Source organism: Scylla paramamosain, chromosome 17 (assembly GCF_035594125.1).
Source record: "Scylla paramamosain isolate STU-SP2022 chromosome 17, ASM3559412v1, whole genome shotgun sequence".
NCBI lineage: Eukaryota > Metazoa > Arthropoda > Malacostraca > Decapoda > Portunidae > Scylla > Scylla paramamosain.
In genome coordinates, this window is record NC_087167.1 from 1221518 (window position 1) to 1236868 (window position 15351).

Sequence of the window (15351 nt, forward strand, 5' to 3'; positions counted from 1 at the left end):
TTCATCCCATGGAAACTGTAGAATTAATGAAATGTACGATATTAGAGAATTGATATGGCGCCAATAACTTAAAACAATTGACTAATTTGTTTTTCCAAGAGGAAGTGACGTCTGTTGAAGTCCAGTACTTGACTATTTATCAGCATGTGAACACTATTAACGTTGTAAAGGCAACATTAATGGTAATAAAGTCAGATGACCTAGTATTAACCATAATGTGATATAGATTATAAGAAAAATTATTTCCAAGTGCAGATGACTCACTTGTTATACTTTTGAGGGATGACATTCTGATCCTTAGACAAATGGAGAGTATTACCTTGTCTCCAACTCTTAACCTTCTTCACTTGGATTCCAGACGGACTATAAGGAAAGTTCACATATCCTTCCCACCTGACCAGTAAAGAGAGAGAGAGAGAGAGAGAGAGAGAGAGAGAGAGAGAGAGAGAGAGAGAGAGAGAGAGAGAGAGAGAGAGATGAAAATTAATCTTCCGAAATACATTAGAGAATATAAGTGAAGGAGTAGGGTGTGAAGGATATATATATATATATATATATATATATATATATATATATATATATATATATATATATATATATATATATATATATATATATATATATATATATATATATATATATATATATATATATATATATATATATATATATATATATATATATATATATATTAACCATCGGCTTCGAATACCGTCTCGACCACACCTTGACGGTATCATAAAGACGAAGCTTTGGAAACCCGTCTCAACTCGCGTCTCGATCGAGCTAACCGAGATGACGACTGACTTCCACCTCCGCATCTCATAAGTTTCATTCACTTCTCGTAGTTGGAACCACCTTCCCTCGTGCTGCCTGAATTCGGTTACATCGTCGCGAGTTGGAAGAAGACGTGACGAACACGAACACTCGTACACGTACACTCACACTCTTCATTACGTGCACGCCTGAGCTACTTATATTGTGCTGTATTTTTGGTATGTATTTGTTTTCCTTTATTGCTTATTATTTGGTACGTGTTACATTCACCTTGTTGCTTATTAACTAGTATATGTTTCGTCACCCTTGGTTTCCTTCATTGCTCATTAGCTTGTATATGTTATGTTAACTGTGCATACTTGAACCCTAAGCGGGATCACTGTGTCCTAGATAAGTCCACGCGCTATGTCCGTTTCAGGTAGTGGATATTTAGTTTGATAATGATTGTAAGCTGTATTTCATACTCGTTTCACTACCTTGTGCTACAAGAAAGGATATAACACACCCGTAGTCAACCAACTTCTACCCGTGCTTGTGTATGTGTGTGTGTGTGTATATAAATTGTACGATATTTTTAAATTGTACGATATTTTTCTCTGTCAAATTATGCTGTTTCATGAATTTTACCTTCATGTATTTGTTTGTGTAGTTTTGTACTCATGCAAAGTTTTGAACTGAAATTGAAATTGAACTGAAATTGCCTCTCTCTCTCTCTCTCTCTCTCTCTCTCTCTCTCTCTCTCTCTCTCTCTCTCTCTCTCTCTCTCTCTCTCTCTCTCTCTCTATATATATAACTGAAATACCTCTTCCACTGGAGCATTACTGACAGCTTCGCTCGTCAATCACCTTCCGAGGCGCTTTACTGGTAATAATATAAAAAAAAAAAAGAATGTGCAGCTCATCTCGCACTGACAATTTGCAACTGTAGTTCACGAAAGGAACTATTACCTTACTATTGCTTTACTATTACCTATAGACTGGGTTTCCCTGCGGTGTAAGGAACATTGTGCTCATCATGGAAAAGGTCCAGTAATTCAATAGTAGATCCCGTATGAGCGTCTTGTCTATCTTAGTCACGACTAACAACTTCGTATCCCACACCATCAGGCGGCCGATGTCAGACGCCTCCGCGAAGGTAGCTAAGAAAGCGGGATCATCACTCAGCACCACCACTGTCACGCACCAAGAGGACACCCGCAGCTGGGGACGAGCTTCTGGTAGTGTAATGGCACAGTACTTACATAAGGCAAAGTATACTTATGAATTAATGAGGTTTAGCGTACTAAGGATAATAGGAAATGAGAGAGAGAGAGAGAGAGAGAGAGAGAGAGAGAGAGAGAGAGAGAGAGAGAGAGAGAGAGAGAGAGAGAGAGAGCGTACTAAGGATAATAGGAAATGAGAGAGAGAGAGAGAGAGAGAGAGAGAGAGAGAGAGAGAGAGAGAGAGAGAGAGAGAGAGAGAGAGAGAGAGAGAGAGAAAATTATGTAAGTAGCTTGGGAGAAAATTTAAATCGAGTATTGGAAGCTGAAAAATACTGAATAACTTCTGACAGATACTCTGTTATTTAATATTATGTCTAATTTCTTTATTCATCTATTATTGTTTTTTTTTTTAAGAAAGTAGCTTTAGCATGTAACCACAACACCTGAGGATACAAAACAAAATAGTTTCAGTGAAGAATGTATTATTTTTTTCAAGAAAAATAAATTTTATCGAATGGAATATTTCAAACTGAAAAAAAAGTGTTAATGCAGTGAATCTCAGCTTGACAGTGCTCCATTGACAGTGCTCCAAAGTTATACCGACAGAAAAAAAAAAAAAATGTTCATGAATAGTACATTTGACACTTGGTTGTCCGTGAAGGTTAATATTCATTAGTAGATTAGTAAGAATACCTAATTCAGTGAACTTTAGCAAAGGGTAACAGCAAAAAAATAACAAGGGAAAGACAAACTATAAGCGCGGCCGGAGAAGCTAAACAGTTCAGTAAACAAGAAATTGTCTTTTCAGCTAGAGAAATGGCAGTTATTACAATGTAAACCCAACAAAGATCTTAAATTGGGGTTGCAAGTTGGTGAAATATGTAGCTTCTTGGCGGAATGTCATTAATTTTCAAGTCGGTTCTTGAGTCACGGTGCAGTGCAGTAATAACTCTGCTACATAAAGGTCAAGAAAGAACTGATCAATTACCATCTTATGAACTGACTATTATTTACAGAATTGATTAGTATGAAATACTTTCTTCACATTATGTACCGGCATTTTAAGTAATGACTGAGGTTTTTGTGATGATGTATAAAGCTTCTTGTGCTACTGCTAATATATGTTCATGAATAATACTTGTATCCAAAGCTTACTAAAAGATACTCACTCGACGAGCTTGGTGCAGTATCCAAAGCTTACTAAAAGATACTCACTCGACGAGCTTGGTGCACGATCTTCATCAACATGGGTGACACAGTGAAGTTGACACTTCTATCGGAATTGCTCCTCACTTCGAAGATTGCCGTTGCCAGTATTCCAGATCCCTCATCTTTCGATCCCAAGACCTGCACGTGATGTAAAATGATCAATGATATAAGGATGATAATGATAATTAAGGAATAGGATCTAGGATGGAAAAACGTTATTTGGGTTGAGAACAGGGGAAGCGGAGCAAAATGGGAGGGGTTGTCACCGGTCAGATTTGCCACAGGGAAAGGCGCCGTAGGTGATAGTAGTGATTAAATGAAGTGTACAACTGCTATGGAATATCGAGGAAGATCGACCAAGCGGCACGGGAGTTGAGAGGTAGAGAAGACATAATTAAGGGCGGTATCCAGCAAGGTAAAAAAAAAAAAAAGTCTGGAAAGTTCAGACTCCACTGGCTCGTCTCTGGACGGGTCACACGCGTCACACACATGGTTACTTCATGTCCCGGGAAACACAATCATATTGCGATGACTGCTTAGTTCCCCTTACATTGCGACACGGATAGAGTGTTCCATTTTGGTGAACCTGCGTGACCTATAGTTCTTATGTTGTCATAGTGAAGATCGGACTTTCAGCATCTTGATACTTGAAGAAAGGGCTCTTTCCCCGAGATATGAGACCCTCGTGTTTGTGGAGAAGGCTGGTCTTCTGGATAAATTATATATTATATATTTTTAATATTATGAATTAGTGTAATTTTATTAGTAAAATAGTACTAGACAAAAATTTAATCTTGCACCGAGAGCACTCGGAGGTAAGTGAAGAAGACAAACGAACCTGGGGTCTTCATATTGGGATATCTGGGGTCTTCATATTGGGATATCTGAACTATTGGGATCAGTGCCTTGGGTACGAAACGAACAACACCAGACTTGCTGTTCTGGGTCAGTGGGCTATCCTCTCACTTGAAATTAGTACATTCAAATTTCAAATTCCAGCCTTCTTGATTTGTAGCACTTCACTTTTCGCTGATTCATCCTGTTTCCTTTTATATGTTCGCATTTTTCTTTTTTTTTTTTTTACCCTACCATATTTTTGTTGGTATCAATATTTTAACAAATAATTTTCATTACTTTTGAACATTTTTTTCAGCAGAACCATTTGACCTCGATGTTGCGGCGCCTTGAACTTTTCAATGAATGAATGAATTAATCAGTTTGGAAAGTCCATTGTCCTGAACCAGAAGGAAAAACTCTTTCCACCGTTTGTGGTCAAGATTGAATTTCATTAATTCTTTAAGGAAGCATTTTAATGAGAGAGAGAGAGAGAGAGAGAGAGAGAGAGAGAGAGAGAGAGAGAGAGAGAGAGAGAGAGAGAGAGAGAGAGAGAGAGAGAGAGAGAGAGAGAGAGGGAGAGGTTTGTAATTGGGTGTTTTAGAAGGTAACATTTGTAAAGAAAAAAAAGTCGAGGTATCGGGAATACGATACAAGTAGAGATAACACACTTCATGTTGAGTAACTAATCGAAACAAGCTTGGAACCGCTGCTCAGAATGTCTACTTTTATTTAATCAGTATTTTTATGAATGGTACAAGTATTGATGCGCATTGAATTGACCAATTAATTAAAGCTCAATGTGGCCGTAACTTATCATGGTAGTAGTATCCGCATCTTGCTCAGTAGATTATTTTTTTCGGGAAATGTGATCACCCAGCAAACACGTTTTCGAGGTCAGTCCGGTGGACCAGTAAGTCTCTTCTTACTTGCACCTCAGTGTATGATGTCAAGTAAATGTTCCCTTATAACATGTAGCAGTCGTACTTATACTCGATTTTGTCCTTCCGCAATGCAAGCAGTTTGTGTCAAGATACAGCTACAAAACTGACTTTCTTAATGTGAAATATCCAAGAAAAGTACTTGTGTGAAATGTTCTTACCTGAGGGAAGTAGGAGTGTGGAAGGTAGCCATCTCTAATGACGATGAGCAAACACTGAGGGATGGACGCTCTCCCCATCACAAGACGAAGCACTTTATTCGTATTCCAGAAATCACTGACGTTTCCAGAAGTAAAACCTATGTATGTATATATAGATTTACTGTATACACATTCTAAATCATATGTTTCAGTGAAGCGCACACAATTTTCATAACTAATAAAATGCTCACGCAGGGATCTCGTGGCAGGCACTGCACGAAGCAAGCAGACAGACATCAGCAGAAGCAGCAACTGAACTTTCTTCCACATGTTTTAGTCGCGGAAAAGGTGGAAGACGTCGATAATACACTGGTGGTTATATCTGTGTCGAATGTTTATAAATTTGGAGATAGGTTGATGCGAATGATAAATTAATGTATTTTTGAGCATTAACTGATGCTTGGTCACCCATAATGATGTATAGTTCAAGTATGGAGATTGATGCGAATGATAGATTAATGTATTTTTGTGCATTAACTGATCCTCTTGGTCACCCTTAATGATGCATAGTTCAAGTATGGAGAGAGAGTGTTAGAGAGAGAGAGAGAGAGAGAGAGAGAGAGAGAGAGAGAGAGAGAGAGAGAGAGAGAGAGAGAGAGAGAGAGAGAGAGAGAGAGAGAGAGAGAGAGAGAGAGAGAGAGAGAGAGAGAGAGAGAATTACTGATATGATATTTTCATTACATGTACAAAATTATGATAATGTAGTGCCAAAGTACGAAATATTGCGTAGGTAGGGATATTGTGTGTGTGTGTGTGTGTGTGTGTGTGTGTGTGTGTGTGTGTGTTTGTTTGTGTGGTCCAACTTGTAACCAACGACCCAGACCTTGCTGGCCGCGGAGAGAGAATGATGGAGGCTACTGCCGTCACGGTATTTCAGTGCAGGAAGAATACTGTGTAGCCGGTAGCACTCATGCGTGCTGAATGTAATGAATGATCTCACCTTTCTGATTCGAGTTGTTATAAATTTTAACCATTCTTGCTGTTATTATTTTTATTATTATTATTATTATTATTATTATTATTATTATTATTATTATTATTTGTTATTTTATTTTATTTACTTATTTTACTTTTTTAATGAAACACCGTATACCATCTGCCACAAGCTGTACACATCGACACACAGTGAACTTTGATATTTCCCGGATTTGATTTAGTAGCTTGCATTGTTGCGTGTGTATAACGTTTATCAGCTCCCTTTTTTTTTTTTTTTTTTACTATTTGTCAGTAGCCACCTTAGTACGCAGTGGTTCTTAACTCCTGTGTCGCGACCCAAAGTTGGGTCGATAAAGGCATTTCAATGGGACGCCAAGGATATGTGCACTTTTTTTTTTACCCAATGTATCTATTCAAAACGTTACCAAACTAATAATCCTATGTATAGAATGCCTAAGTCACTAACATCTAAGGCTAAGCAAATCAGAGACACAGACAATGTAATTTACACCTACTACTCTTGCCTTTTAAATCTAATTTGAATGTTCAATGTCTTGCTTGACTTTGTGCACTCCATTCCCTGGTGACATTATGGAGGCGTGACTGTTTCCCGTCGGAGGCTACGAGGAATAAGTCGTCGACGTGAAATGTGTGTTGATGTGTGTTATAAATACATAAATCATAATATCGTGTTCTGAGACGACTACTCTCTAGCGTAAGACAATGTTGACCATCTTTTGAATTAAACCAACCGGCGAACACTGAAAACTCGACCATTCGTGATATTTCCCATTGCCATCTAAGAGAGTCTGCTGTATAACCCCGAGGAGTGATGATGTTTCCAGAGAAGTCCACAAATTTCCTCGCGACCTGGATTAAGGGTGATGCCATACCGGTCACAACGTTGCATGATTACATGTGCTTTGTTTTTTTTTTTCATACTTGGCATCGTAAGCCAATATGTCTCCGCGGCGAGCCACACAATAGAATCACACCCATACATTCAATCACTCCTCAGTCGCCTTGTTCACTTCCTACAATCATCACAACTGCACACACACACACACACACACACACACACACACACACACACACTCTCTCTGAAACTCCCTGCCTGCTTCTGTATTTCCACCTTCCTATGACTTGAATTCCTTCAAGAGGGAGGTTTCAAGACACTTGTTCATCAATTTTTGACCACTGCTTTGACCCTTTTATGGGACTGGCATTTCAGTGGGCATTTTTTTTTATTGGATTTTTGTTGCTCTTGGCCAGTGTCCTTTCTACATATATAAAAAAAAAACTTTCCTTTTGTGTACAATGCGAATGATTTTAGTTATACTTGTTAGGTAGGCTGTGGAAATAAATGAAAGACGAAACAAAAGCAAAAAACTCATAAATCCACGAAATTCTCTCTCTCTCTCTCTCTCTCTCTCTCTCTCTCTCTCTCTCTCAACAAAATTATCAATAATTCTTGTTGAAATGAAAGTCGGTTATATTGATGCTATTCATTGAACTAACGTAGCGGTGCAGTCTGTTATTGAAAGACGTGGGGGAGTGTGTTACAGCGAAAGGAACATTGTTGAAACAGCAATGTGAGGCAAAGAGCCAACCCAAACTTTACATGGGGTGACGAAATAATGTCCCTATGAATATTTCACTGAAGAAGACCGCAAGAGAGGCGGTTATGGTTATAAGGTACAGCAGAAGAGGTCCTTGCATGTGTACCAAAGTGAGCGGCTTGATCTTGTTATTGTTGGTGTTTATTTCTTCACTTTCCGTATGTTTCATCCGTTGGCGACTGTCACGGCGTATCTCATCCATTACGTCTTTAGTCCATTTCTGCATCAGTCCACCCTGTATATTTATTGGTCTAATTAAAATGTAATTTAAAAATGCACTTTATATATAGTTTTTTTTTTTTTTTTAACTATACATGATGTATTTCAAGTTTTATAGGGTGTTCAAAAAACACGTGTACAAAATTAAATGATTGATAGGGAATACCGAAATAAACATTTTATACTCCACAGAGGTCCATTAATGCTTCTTTGCAGTGTTATAGGGAAGGCAGTTTCAACGTAATTTCCCTAAATCTTCACCCTAACTTTTCCATGAATAATCCGCTTACATATAAACATGATAATTTAATGTACAGAACTTTGCTAATGTCAGTAAAATGCAAAAAGTCTGGAACAGCGAATTGTAAAGAAGATTATCTGTTATTAGTCATCAGTCATAATTCTTTGCTGAACAAAAAATGTCCTATGTCAGCAACAATAAGTGAACCATTAGTAATAGGCAACGAAATATTGCATGGTGGGTTTCAAAGTAATTAATTTATTAGATTAATAGCTTTTGACATGTCAGTATGGTAATTTAAAAGTAGTGTACAGTAATTATTCATTAACGGCAGTATCTTTGTAAGCACATAAGAAAACTTTAAATTGAATAGAACATGCACAAAAATCTCTAAACTGTAAAAGCTCGAAAACAAAGCAACGTGACATTTCAATTTACAGAAACTGCTCACAGATACGACCACCACCGCTTAACATGCATACAAATAGGTTATGGTAAAAGAATTATGAAAATCACGTGGAAACTGTCTCCTCTGTAGCACCGCAAGGAGGCATTTATGAACATATTCCAAATAAAATGTTTATTTCGGTGTTCCTTATCACTCATTTCACTATATACATTTTTTTTTTTTTAGCACCCGTAAAAAAAAATTCGTCTCTAAGCTTGAAATGTATTGTAAAGAAATGAATGAGTGTAATAAATTTATAGTTCTTTTAATATAATTCTATGACAACATCGCAACATCTGAGTATGTAACTGGAGACTTGAATCGAACATTAAAAAGATTCATTTAGTTTATAATCTAAAAAATGAACGTGGCAGCTGTTTCATGCCTGCTGATTCGTCTGTGAAGCTGATTTTCATAAAATTCGTGGAGTGGCTGTACGAAATAAATGAAGTCTGGGTAATCAGTGATTAGCAGTACATACCCCGTGAAAAGCCATGATGCAGCGGTCGATGTTAGGTTTAAAAGGAGCATCACGAATCATGAGAAACGCTGAATAATCAGCAAGGAGGCTGTTCTGCGTTACGTACAGAGGTGATGAGCCATCCGTGTTCGTGTAATACTCGGCGATCTTTACTTCCAAGAAGAGCCGCTCATACAGATGTGCACTCCTTTTATTTCATGTGGAGAGAGAGAGAGAGAGTGTATATATATATATATATATATATATATATATATATATATATATATATATATATATATATATATATATATATATATATATATATATATATATATATATATAACGTAAATCAGCTAATTTTTTTTTACTTACTTCACGGTCGATCTTATAGACAGTAATTGATAAAAAACAAAAAAAAGAAACTGAGGTTTGAAAATCAAAACACATGTAAATTGATCATCAGACTTTATATACCAAAGGAAAGCAAAACTAATAAACTTACTTAGACGTGAGGGCGCTCGTCAGTCCCTCCATGTACGAGGGCACATAGACCATTCTCGTAATGGCGGTTTTCAAGATTTCAGAGTCTGATTGTTCGAAGCTGCTTTTGAAAACGTTGATGGTCTCCACTACTGTGATTCTGTAAAAGTTATGGATATAAAAAAAATTTCCTTCCGTCAAATCAAGACTCAAGAGTAAGTGACCCATGACACAGTATCAATTTAAATTTTTCTTATGAAGTTTCTAAGTTAACTCCTTAATTTTGAAAGGTGGTTGGGCACCTTTTTGTTATCTTTTTTTCTGCAACCCATTACGTATGTGTGTGTGTGTGTGTGTGTGTGCATTTTTTTTTTCACCGTCCATTAGTGATTGTATTATCTTTACAGTAGTTACTGTTATTCTGAATCATTGTCATCAATATTTGGTATATTGGCTCATGTAGCTACTTGCGGATGTTGAGAGAATACGAAAGTCCCTGCATTTCCTGCTGTTTAACAACATGCCCTTCTCGGTACATAAGTAATTTAAACCATTTGGCAGAATAAATGTCACTTGGAAGAGATCGTGTTTATATCTGATAACGAATGAATATATGCAGAGACATTGACATCTAAACGAAAGAGTCTTACTCGGTCCCCGCATCCACGAGATCGGCGAAAGTCTCTGCGCGTGGCGGGTACTTGGGCACTGTGAGGCAGGCGGTGAGATTGCTACGATAAACCGTTCCAAGGATGAAGGAGGAAATCAGCCATGTCGTCAACACTATTCTTGTCGAGCTCCATCGTGGCAGTCCTTCAGAGATGGCCTCGTCAAGCAGCGTCGCGATCACCTGTTTCACCACCCACCACGTTCCAGACTCCCGGTTTTTCATCTGTTACGGTTGAATAGCTGTATTACAAAGTTCTACAGAATTTATCGTTATTGTTATCTTTTAGTTCATTTTAGATGCACAAAATCTATATCTATGTATAGTGTATCTAATCTATATCCTGCAGCAAGAACCATTGAGGTTGATGTTAAACATCAACCTCGCTGTTAATGACGAAAATAAAGTTACTACAATATATCAGAAATTCATGATCGTGACTAATCGTGAACAAAATCATAAACAATGATTGTAAGTAATCGTGAACAAAATCATAAACAATGATTGTAAGTAATCGTGAACAAAATCATAGGCAATGTAGCGGATCGCCGATGTGTGCTACGAGTCGGCACTGAACAATTATTCATAGCTAATATACGTATAATATAAAACAGGATTTTTTATTATGTTAATAGTTAGCATTGCAGATTTTTAGGCATTTCATATGTGAAGGGGCATGATCGGTTAATTGATGTAGTTTTATGGCGCCGCAATATCGCGGTTATATGGGGCCGCTACAATATTTTAAAAACAATAAGTACAGGTTAAAATATTAATCTTAAGAACAAAAGTAAAAATATTTGAAATCATCTAAAAAGTCATTATAGTGAACGAAAAAGGATGAACCAAAAAATTAAGTGCAGAAAAAAAGATGTAATTTAAAATAAAGAATACTGACGCTACTGACCCAGAACAGTGCGTCTGGTGTTGTTCGTTTTGTACGTAAGACTGATCCTATTACCCAGATATTTTGCGTTGTTCTTTGTGCCCAAGACACTGACCCCACTGACCCAGGTCCCAAGACCCCAGTGACGCCGCGCCTGATACCCCTCTCAATAACATGGCGGACGAGGGAGAGCGGCGGCTTCATCGTCCACTAACTACTCGTACTTCAAGGGCCTCACGTCCGCGGCACCTCCACCCTTCATACCTCCATGATTGTATATAAATATACAGTATATTTAACATCCACAATAAAAAAAAACAAAAACAATCGGCTTATAATTAGTAGACATTTAGTCGGCCAGTTACGTAACAAAAAACACGCACAAACGTGAATGCCTTACCAAAATTAGCACTACGAAAACAAAGCAGATCGAAGCAGCAATAGAGCCCCAAACCTCCAGTTGTAGGGGATAGTAGAGGCTCTGCCAGTTGGGCTTGAGAGTGGGCTTGGCCATGCTGAAGGCCAGTGTAGAGAGTTCGAGAAATAAACTGTAGTCATAATCTTGCAGTAGGTGTGGCATTATGGGCATATTGGTGGGCCATAGGAAAGCCTCGCGAGTTTTCACACGTGCAAGTACCTAAAGGAGGCAAAAGAAAAAATAAAAATAAAAATAAATAAATAAATAAAATAAAAAATAAATAAAAAAAATAAAAAGATAAAATACCAACATTGCGCAGATCACATCATTAGAAAAAAATGGCATGGTATCCAAGAATAAGTTTTAACACCATTCAACATGTAATAATCGGTAATTCAAACTGGGGAGGTAATTATATATATATATATATATATATATATATATATATATATATATATATATATATATATATATATATATATATATATATATATATATATATATATATATATATATTGTTATGAGTAGCGCAATAGAGAGAAGTAGAGGGACAGAGAAAGAGAAGAAAGGAAACAGCGAAGAAATGGAGAGGAACACAAATGATGCCTGAGGCGCGATAATTCCTGCCACACCACTTCATTCCTGTCAAATTTTCTTCCACTTTCCCACGTCCTCCACAGCTGTAACCATTACATGATATAGTAGAACAATTGCCCTCCTTGGTAAAGAATGCTAAATCTCACCCAAGCCCTCTGATGTGCTTGGTGATTTTTGTAAAACGATACTACTATTAATGCAAAGTTAACCCTAGTGTGTGTGAGGTGGGGGTAGCGGGAGACAGGTTTCCCCCTTCTCGTCCTTTCCCTTTCCTCCCCCTTCCCCCTCATCACATGATACCACACAATTTGCTCAGAGGCGCGGGGAAGGAGCGCATTCCGCATTGTCTCCCTTGTCAGTCGAGGTTGAGTAAAAACAGGAGTAAGACTCAGCGATGCAGAGAGAGGCAAGGAGAACCAGGGGGTGGGGGGGTATATATAAGAGGGCCCTTTTAATATTGCTTGAGTCAGTACTAGGCCCTTCCCTGCACACTGGTTTCTACAGGAACCTGCCTGTGTTTGTCGTGCCTCTGTAATTCGAAGAGATAACTTCTTGCATCGATTTCTCGGTACTTGCTGAGCATCCTGGTGTGTATGAGAGCGGTTGGTTGGCTCCTCTTTTGTTTGTTGGTTATTGTGCTCTCGTGTCTTTAGTGTTTTGTGCTGTTAAATGCGACTGGTGTTCAGAGCTTACTGCTGGGATATATATATATATATATATATATATATATATATATATATATATATATATATATATATATATATATATATATATATATATATATATATATATATATATATATTCATCACCCACGTCATCGTTAAATTTACGTACGTACACTATCCCATCCTTCAAAAGGGAGCGGATTGATAGTGAAGTTGAGGACATCAGCTATGACCTGCATAATGAGGTACATTTTCCCACTGTAGCTGGAAACCTTGGATCCATCTGGTCTTGACTGCACTTCTTCCATCCAGTAAGGCGTTAGTGGTAGCCAGGACAGGTTAAACGTCATGCCGTAGAAACTGTAAAGCATATTCTTACAATTTCGTATAAATAATATATATACATATATATACACACACACACACAGGGTGTCCATAAAGTCTCAAAGATTTCTAACCGAAGTTATGAAGGTTTTATTACATCACTCATTAACTAAAGCTTGTGCTCCATTTGTTACTTTGAGTATGTCTAAGCGAAACTCGAAACTCTTATCTTAAATCGGATATTCTCCAACAGTCAGCGATGCTACAGCTGCTGCTATCCTTGCATTCCAGATCCACATATCAGGTATTGGTATATAATACACTATCCTAAGTATAACCCATTGAGAAAATGAAGAGGGTATTGTCTAGTGAACATGGTGGCATTTTGTTGCGTCATTCTTTCCAGTCCAGCGGTTGAGAAAAGTTGCATTCAGAAAGTTACGAGCAACCAAACCCTTGCTGAAATAGTACACTTGGCTGAAACTTTAAATTGAGGTATAGTGGAATGTTCCAGCAGGTCCAGGTAGACATTTGCTGATGTGGTGACCTCAACAAAGAGGAAAAAAAAAAAAGTCCAAGTTAGACTATACTCCAGTCAATAAACTGTGCACATTTTGAAGTTTATGAGTGATGTAACAAAACCTTAGTCATTGCGGTCGAATCTGGAGAAAACGTTGTCTCTACCTAACACGGTTTGTGTGTAAATTCTGAAATCAGTGAAGGGATTTATGAACATTCTATACAATGGCAACATGGAATGCACATTGAGTAAGTAAAAAATCTTAATCAACGTAGTATACGTCACTTCTCACTTGGCATATTTTTGTGGAAAAACATTCATTTCCTCTGCTACAACAAACTTCCCGCTTGATCTCCAGGTAGCCACCCGCACCGCCTGAGGCCCGTCCTGACTACTCGGAAAATAGGCATATACGTGGCAACTGTAATATACATAGTTACAATAAACCGCAAACCAAATACTTTCTATATATGTATTTTCTCTATTATTATTATTATTGTTATTATTATTATTATTACAGAACTGTATATTCTTATTGTAATAATAAAGCTACCATCGCTGCTGCTTTTACTATGTACGTGCAAACAGTTACTACTCCTATTATAATTTTACTGTGAAAAATAAATATTAGATGAATTAAATACACAACAAAAGAGAACAGCGGTACGTTATTCTCTCTCTCTCTCTCTCTCTCTCTCTCTCTCTCTCTCTCTCTCGTAACATTGTACTTGAACTTTGAACTTTCAATATACTTCAGATCTCCAGACGCTTCTTCGAGTTTGATGAACATGGCATTCATCATGGAGAAAGTCCAGTGATGCTGCATCAGACTCTGAAGACGCGCCATTTCCAACCTGGTGACCACTAACAGCTTCGTTTCCCACACCATCAAGCGGCCGTTGTCAGATTCCTCAGCGAAGGCACCGAGGAATGCCGAGTCGTCGCTTATCACCACCACCGTCGTGCACCGGGATGATAAGCGCAGCTAGGATTACAGAAACACGTGTAAATAGCACTAATTTACATAACGTGATACTTTAAAAACTGTTAGCATTCGTTAGAACAAATTGTGCGACTAACAAACTAATGGACTCAAATTCTTACAACGAGTATCTTATGTGAAATGATTGCAATTACTGGTGTTTTTTTTAACATGTTAAGTGATTGCAGATTCATTTTAATTTTCAAATTCGTTATTTTCAATGTAAAACAGTTATGCATAGAGAGAATCTAATTTCTTTGTCGGCAGTTTCGCTCATAGCAGAATATATGCTGCGTAAAGGCACTTACCTCACGGGCCCGAGCCACCGCCTCGGGCAAAAATGAGGTGAAGTTAGCGGCGCCACCTTTGCTTTTCCCAAGCTCAAGAATAGCCGTTCCATCGGTCGCTATCCTTTGTTGCTCAAACTCGAACACCTTTTATATATATATATATATATATATATATATATATATATATATATATATATATATATATATATATATATATATATATATATATATATATATATATATATTCCTAACCCTTATTCTAATTTGTCGCACCATACTCACCTCTTTGAAGGAGATGGGGTACGTATTGCCATCAGAAATAAAGACGACAATGCATCGATGGTCCTCTGTTCTTACTAAAACGTGACTGAGAGCAGCCTTCGCTTTCCACAGTACATCCCCTTCAGTGGTATTGGTTAAGAAAAAAAAAGTAACTA

General features: G+C 37.6%; 1 protein-coding gene and 2 long non-coding RNA genes across 4 annotated transcripts; 1 reads left to right on the top strand and 2 right to left on the bottom strand.

The window, feature by feature from the left end:
- Positions 1-844: 844 nt before the first annotated feature.
- LOC135108300 (uncharacterized) lies at positions 845-15053 on the top strand. 2 transcript variants are annotated; one of them, XR_010272202.1, is made up of 3 exons: positions 845-995; positions 1884-1993; positions 14400-15053. It is a non-coding gene; the product is annotated as an uncharacterized LOC135108300 (long non-coding RNA). The 2 variants fall into 2 exon arrangements; XR_010272201.1 differs by lacking the exon at positions 14400-15053 and adding an exon at positions 5358-6138.
- Positions 6240-11377, bottom strand: LOC135108301 (uncharacterized). Its single transcript, XR_010272203.1, has 4 exons — positions 10216-11377; positions 9588-9725; positions 9107-9293; positions 6240-7952 (listed from the first exon to the last, which is right to left on the bottom strand). It is a non-coding gene; the product is annotated as an uncharacterized LOC135108301 (long non-coding RNA).
- On the bottom strand, positions 11480-14089 carry LOC135108267 (uncharacterized). The gene is made up of 3 exons (XM_064019016.1): positions 13935-14089; positions 12972-13158; positions 11480-11755 (listed from the first exon to the last, which is right to left on the bottom strand). Exons 1-3 carry the CDS (start codon positions 13961-13963, stop codon positions 11480-11482), a joined length of 492 nt encoding a protein of 163 aa, XP_063875086.1. The 5' UTR covers positions 13964-14089.
- Positions 15054-15351: the final 298 nt, after the last annotated feature.